This window comes from Penaeus vannamei, chromosome 29 (assembly GCF_042767895.1).
Source record: "Penaeus vannamei isolate JL-2024 chromosome 29, ASM4276789v1, whole genome shotgun sequence".
In the NCBI taxonomy this organism is placed as follows: domain Eukaryota; kingdom Metazoa; phylum Arthropoda; class Malacostraca; order Decapoda; family Penaeidae; genus Penaeus; species Penaeus vannamei.
This window is the reverse complement of record NC_091577.1, coordinates 29858419-29865918: the sequence shown is the minus strand read 5'-3', so window position 1 is coordinate 29865918 and position 7500 is coordinate 29858419. Positions and strand designations below refer to the sequence as shown.

The 7500-nt window shown below is 41.4% G+C and overlaps 1 protein-coding gene across 1 annotated transcript in view; it reads left to right on the top strand.

Moving 5' to 3' along the window:
- Positions 1–7500, top strand: part of LOC138867328 (uncharacterized) — an 18537-nt gene that overhangs the window by 7177 nt on the left and 3860 nt on the right. Inside the window, exon 2 of the mRNA XM_070142459.1 lies at positions 2844–2969. Within this exon, the coding sequence (XP_069998560.1) occupies positions 2844–2969 (126 nt within the window). The remainder of the gene's footprint in view (positions 1–2843; positions 2970–7500) is intronic.

The following is a 7500-nucleotide window of genomic DNA, read 5'->3' as shown; positions in this document are numbered from 1 at the left end:
ATTTGCTGACTCTTTTTCCCTTTACACGAGTTTCCCCTTGTACGTTTTTCCTCTTTGTCTGTCCCCTCTCTTTCTCCATTCCTTTTCCCTGCCCTGTTTTCTATTATTTTCCTCCTTTTCCTCCGCACCATAACTCCCCTCTCCCCTTTCCCCTCAAGTTCTCTCCTCCACCTCCTCCTCCTCCTCTTCTACCCCCCCCCCACCATACTAACCAACACCCCCTCCACCCGTTCCCCTTGCTTCTCTACCCTCTCTACTCTCTCCCCTCTCCCCCTTCTACTTTACTCTCTCCCCCTTCCTGCTTCTTTTCTCTTATCCCTCCCCCTCCTTCCCCCTCCCCCGTACCTCCTCTCCCTCCCACTCCCCTTACCTCCTCTCCCCTCCCCTTTCTCACTCAATTTCGCCCTTTCTCCTCCCCCTTAACTCCCCTCCTCTCCCCCTCACCCTTACCTCCTCCTCCTCCCTCCCTCCCTCCCCTTACCCCTTACCCTTACCCCCTCTCCCTCCCTCTCCTACCCTCCCCGGCTCCCCTTCTTCTTTAGCTCGCCCCTCCACCCCTTAGCTAGTTCCCCTTACCCTCAAGCACGCCCCTCCCCCCTCTAAACTCCACTCTCCTTCCCCAGCAACACACCGCCCCCTCCACCTCCCCATCCCCCTCTCTCCGTAGTACCCCTTCCCCTCAAACTCGTCGCCTTTTCCCTCCACTCCCCTCTCCCCTCTCACCACTCCCCTCTCTCCTCACTCTACCCCCTGCCCCTTCTCCCCACTCCCCTATCCCCCTCTCTCCTCACTCTACCCCATGTCCCCTCCTCTTCCCCTCCCTCACCGCTCCTCCCCACCCCCGTTCACCCGCTTCTGTTCCTAAAAGTGAGTCATGAACCCTCTGTCTCCCCAACCCCTACCCCCTCTCTTCCGCTACTCACCCCTCCCTCCTTCCCCTTCCCCCTCTCTCCCTCCTCTTCCCTCCCTCCCTCCTCCCCCCATTCTCCCTCCCTCCTCTCCCCCCCATTCTCCCTCCCTCCTCTTCCCCAACCCTCCCCTCCACCCCTCTATCCTCTTCACCTCCCTCCCCCTCCCCCTCACCCCCTCTCCCCCTCCTTCCACCCCTTATTCCTCCACCCCTCCCTCCCTCCCTACCCTTCCTCCTCCCTACCATCCCTCTCTCCCTCCCCTTCCCCCTCCCCCTCCTCTCCCCGCCCTCCTACTCTCCCCTTCCTTCTCCCACCCCTTATTCCTCCACCCCTCGCTCCCTCCCTACCCTTCCTCCTCCTACCATCCCTCTCTCCCTCCCTTCCCCTCTCTCCCTCCCCCTCCTCTCCCCCTCTTTCTCCCACCCTTCCTCCTCCACCCCTCCCTCCCTCCCCCTCCGTCTCCCTCTCTTCTGTCTCGTAAACTGAGTCACGAACCAGAGTGCGTGGTGATCGAACGCACTCACTCGTTCTCGCATTCTCGTGACGTGCAACCGCGGATGGACAGGCAGACTTACCCGAACTGGCCAAGGAAGTGAAATAACTAGTTTCTCTCTCTCTTTTTTAATTCTCGGTGTTCTCCTTCCTTCGTTCTTCTCTTTTTTTTGTGTGGTGGTTCGTTGTTTTTTGATGTTCTTTTGGAAGTGATTTGTGGTGTATATATATATATTTTTTTTTAGTTTAGCTTTTTTTATTGTTTTTTTTTTTTTCTTTTTTTCTGGTGATTTGTATTTTGTCGGGAAATTATCTAGAATCGCCCTGTCGTTCTCGATTTTTTTTTATTCTTTTCTTTTCCTTTTTCTTTTTGTTCCGACGAGGACAATGCGTTACCCAGGCGAGGAAGTGTGACGTCATTGATCGTTAGGTAAGAAGTGAGTGTTGTCAAAAGTTGTTATTGTTTTTGTTATCGTTATTACTATTACTGCTGATGTGTTGTTACTTGTTATCGTTATTGTTGTTGGTGTTTTGTTATTGTTGTCAATGTGTTGTTGATGTTTTGTTATTGTTCATGTTTTGTTATTATTATCAATGTGTTGTCAATGTGTTGTTATACTTATTGTTCATGATTTGTTTGTGTTGTTAATGTGTTGTTGATATTTTGTTAGTGTTATAGTTATTGTTCATGTTATCACTGTTAATGTTTTGTTTCTGATATAGTTATTGTTGACGTTTTGTTGTTAGAATTGTCGGTGTTGATGTTTTGTTATCATTATCATTATTGTTGTTTTTTCTTTGTTATCATATCTGTTGTCGATGTTTTGTTATTGTTGGTATTGTTATTGTTGTTGTTGGTCTGTTATTGTTGCTATTGACATTGTTATTGTCAGCATTATTGTTGTTGGTTTGTTATTGTTTTCATAATCATTGTTCGTGTTTCGCTAATGTCTTCAACATTGTTGTTATTTTGTTATTATCGTTGTGTTTTGTTATTGTTGTTGTGTTGTTGATGTTTAATTTTATCATTATTGTTGTTAATGTTACGTTGTTGTTGTCACTATTATTGTTGTCTTGTTATTGTTGTTATTATTATCATTCTCGTTGTAGTTGTTGCTATACTTAAGATTACTATTTTTACCATTTCTATGTTTATTAATATCATCATTATCATGAATATTGTTATTATGAAGAATAAGAATCATTAGCCATTATTTATTTTTATATTTCCTCATTTTCTCATATTTTTTGCTTATAGAAAGAGTAAATGTGCGTATTAAATATCCTATTATATTTCTTCCTTTCTGTTCATCCTTTCGTTCTTTCTTTTCTTCTTCCGTATTCTTTTCTTCTTCTTTGCCTTCTCTCTTTTCTCCATCTTTCTCCGCTTCCTTCCATCCCCTCATCTTTATCCAGTTTTCTCCGTCTCTCTTCTTCCAGCGATGAGATTCCGAGTGTTCGAGCGGCAGTTCCTCGCCGGCCTCGTCTTCGGCTTCGTCTTCGCGGTGTTCCTCCTCACCCTCCGTCCCGAGGTCGTCCTCCAGCCTCGAGGGTGTCTTCTCCCTGGTGAGTCGTGAGACGTTCGGGGATGGTAGAGCTTTGACTTCGAGTTTGAGATGTTTTCGGGTTGGTTGATAAATTCGAATGATAATGTAGGTCGGGCAATCGGACAAGGTGTAACGACCATTTAGCCTCCCAATTAGGGTTACGTGAAGCCATGACTAACAGGCGGTGAATGATCTTTGAGAGCAATTTCAGCTGATGAAATCAATGGTTCCTAGCTTAGATGCTGGGCAGATGAATTTCCATAGAAATCAATGGCCAGGATTACTTAGTTAAATAGACACTGCAGCCGAAGAAGGCAACGGGAAACCACCACTTTACCTAGTTTCAAACTATGAAAAATGAACCTAAAGAAGATTAACCAAACAGCGTCAACAATATTGGCGGTGTCTCGCTCGGTAGGAAGTGAGTATGTGCAACAGGTAACTTCCAACCGTCAACAAGCTACTGCTGCAAAACCAACTGCAACATTAACTTTACATATTGGTACTTTGAATGTAAGAACATGATGCATGGCCGGCCAATTTGAAAATGTTAAGCTTGAAATGGACAGATGAGATATTGACATACTTGGTATTTGCGAAACACGATGGGCAGGAAATGGACAGATATGCTCGGACGATTATATAATATATTACTCTGGTGGTAAAGAATACGTAAGAGGTAGCAATCGTGATAAAAAAAAGAGTTGAAGAAATACATACTAGGATGCTGGACATTATCAGATAGAGTAATGATGATTAAACTTAAGGGTAAGAAGTTTGATATCAACATAGTACAAGCTTATGCACCAACATCTACATCAAGCGAAGATGAATTAAGTATCTTCTATGAACAACTGGACACGGTATTCAAGGCATGCAAAAGTCAAGATATAAAGATTGTAATGGGTGATTTTAATGCTAAAGTTGGCAACAGCAAACACGAAATGGTAGTTGGTCCTTTTGGACTTGGAGAACGAAATGATCAAGGAGAAACATAAATACAATGGTGTGAGGAAAAAGATCTAGTAATTATGAACGCCTGGTTCAAACATCATAAAAGAAGCTTATATACCTGGAAAAGCCCTGGCGATCAATTCAGAAACCAAATCGACTACATATGTATCAATCAAAGGTTTAGAAACAGCATAAAGCAATGTAAAACAATACCTAGTGCAGATTGCAACAGTGACCATGTACTTCTATCCGCTAACGTGGATTGTAGACTTAAAAAAAGATCAAAACTACAAAAAAATGAACCAAAATCTAATTTTAGTGTTCTGAGAAACAACGACGTAATTGCAAATCAATTCAAGGAAGAAGTCACAAATAGATTTAATGCATTGGAAATCGAACAATGGCAAGATGAAGATCCTTGTGAAAACTGGAACCAACTGGAAAAGATACAGAAAATGCTAAAAATATACTTATAAAAGATACTTACAGAAAATGCTAAAAATATCTTACCAAATAATAAATACCAAACAAAACAACCATGGATGACTAATGAAATATTAGATTTAAAGATACCAAAGACGGAATCATAAAATAAGGAACAAACTAACACAGTATAAAGAGATAGACAAGCTTATCAAGCAAAAATGTGCCAAAGCCAAGGAAGAAATGATAAGTAAACAATGCAATGAAATAGAAGAACTAGAAAAGAAAGACCAGCAATTAATGTACAATAAAATTAAGAATATCACCAAACAGAAAGAGAAACCCGCGAACACTGCGCTAAAAGATAAAAATGGACATGTAATTTACGAGAAAAAACAAGTTCCGACCAGATGGGTATAATATATTGGCGAGCTTTTCAACGACGATAGACCTGAAAAAGAAACAGAAAAACCTAACACACAATTAACGGGAAAAAAACATACTAAAATCTGAAATTTAAAAAGCTATTAAATCCACGAGAAACGGCAAAGCTACTGGAAATGATAAAATCCCAAAAAGAAATGATAGAAGCATGCGAAGATCTTGGAACAGAGAAGATATTAGATCTTGCCAATAAAATCAATTATAGTGGAATCATACCGAGACAAATGAAAGAATCTATTTTTATAACTATACCGAAGAAAGGAGACCTCTTAGCCTGTAGCAATTACAGACTAATAAGCCTTATGAGTCACATCACCAAGATAATCCTACGCGTAATTATGAACAGATTTAAGGAAAAATTTCAATCAGAAGTCTCTTGGAGTCAGTTTGGAGTTAAGAAGAACAAGGGAACGCGAAACGCAATATTTGTCACGAGAACTCTCTCTCTCTCTCTCTTTCTCTCTCTCTCTCTCTCTCTCTCTCTCTCTCTCTCTCTCTCTCTCTCTCTCTCTCTCTCTCTCTCACTCTCGCTCTCACTCTCACTCTTAGCTGAAAGAGCAATAGAAATGCAAAAGAACTTGTATGTGCTATTTATAGACGATGAGAAAGCGTTTGATAGAGTAAAACATCAAGAAATCACGAACGACTTGCAACAACTAGATCTAGATAATAAAGACTTAAGATTACTTAAAAAAAAAAAAAAAAAAAAAAAATCTATATTGGGAACAGGTAGCAGCTGTTTCATCAGATGGTGAACTCAGCAACTGGACTGATACCAAGCGAGGACTCCGTCAAGGAGGTGTTTTGTCTCCTGATTTATTCTCCTAATATGCTGAGCTAATTATGAGAAGACTGAGTAACGAAGGGAAATTTAAAGTAAATGGTCAATCTCTCTCTGATATCAGGTATGCTGACGATGCAGTCTTAATATCAGACGATGAACAAGATCTTCAAGAAATGTTAAAACAATTGAAATTGGAAAGCGAAAAGGGAGGTTTAAACATAAACAAAAAGAAAACTAAAGTAATGGTGTTTAGTAAGAGCAAGATCATTCCTAGATGCAGTCTCCAGTTAGATGATGAAGCCATAGATCAAGTGTATGAGTTCAGAAATGACAGTGACAAAAGTGACAAAGTGAAGTGACAAAGAAATAAAACAGAATCGCAATTGCAAATAGAAAATTTATGGAAAAGAAGAGCATCTTAACAAATAGAAATATATCGATCGAAACAAAAACAAAAAACGTTTTCTGAAATGTTATATTTGGTCAATTTTATTTTATGGAAGTGAGACATGGACTATCAGTACGGCTATGAAGAAGAGACTGGAATCAATGGACATGTGATGCTATCGAAGGATGATGAAGATACAGACATGGTAAAGAATGATGTTTTGGAAAGAAAGGGAACAAAGGCAGATGATAAAAGAATAACCGAAAGACAACTGAGATTTCTCGGTCACATTGTCAGGGAAGATAGCCTCGAAAAGTTAGTACTGGAAGGCAAGATTGATGAGTCAAGATCTAGAGGTCAACAAAGAACAAAATATCTTGATAATTTAGCTATGGCAGCTGGTGACATCCGGAAAGAGAGCTTCTCCATCTTGCTCAAGATCGAACTAGGTTCAAGATCATGGTCGCCAACGTCAGTCGCTGACAGGATACACAAAGAAGAATGTAAGTCGGTCAGATTTCGTTGCATGAAAAAACGTTAAGATTGGAATGTATATATATTTTTTTCTTCATCTTTCCTTTTCTCTCTCTTTTTTATTTTCTCTTTTTTACATCGTGAGACAAGGAAAAGATTGCTATGATCGAAGCCGAAGTCTGGGTTATATCGTCGTATTCGGATCGTGTTGTCGACTAGCATATTCTGCAGTGGCCGTTTTCTATGACCGTTTTCAACTACCGTTCTCTATGGCCGCTTTATTTGACTTTTCGATGACCGTTTTCTATAACCGGTTTCAATTACCGTTTTCTATGACCGCTTTCTATGAATTTTCAATGACCGTTTTCCATGACTGCTTCCTATGACCGTCTTCTGTGATCGTTTTCTATGACTATTTTGTATGACCTTTTATGACCATTTCCTGGATAGGAGTCATCCAATCCATCCATTTTTTTTTTTTTTTTTTTTTTTTCATGAGATTCACAAACGTACAAAAAGACATACCCTCTCCCCCCTACACCCCCCCCTCACATTATCGTGTGGTTCGTATGCTCACGAAAATTATTCTTAACAAAATGGATGATCCCATGGTTTTAGCGACTTGGCTGTGAGTTAGTAATGCTGGGGTCAAATTCAGCACTAAGAGGAGCTGACTCTCTCTCTCTCTCTCTCTCTCTCTCTCTCTCTCTCTCTCTCTCTCTCTCTCTCTCACTCACACTCTCTCGCCCCCCCTCTCTCTCTCTATCTATCTATCTGTCTATCTATCTATCTATCTCTCTATCTCTCCCTCTCCATCTCCATCTCCATCTCTCTCGCCCTCTCTCTCTCTCTCTCTCTCACTCTCACTCTCTCTCTCTCTCTCTCTCTCTCTCTCTCTCTCTCTCTCTCTCTCTCTCTCTCTCTCTCTCTCTCTCTCTCTCTCTCTCTCTCTCTCTCCATCTCCATCTCTCTCGCCCCCCCCCCCCTCTCCCACTCTCTCTCTCTAGCACTGTTTCCTTGAATGCGTTTTTGTCCTTATTAGTTTCTCTCTCTCTCTCTCTCTCTCTCTCTCTCTCTCTCTCT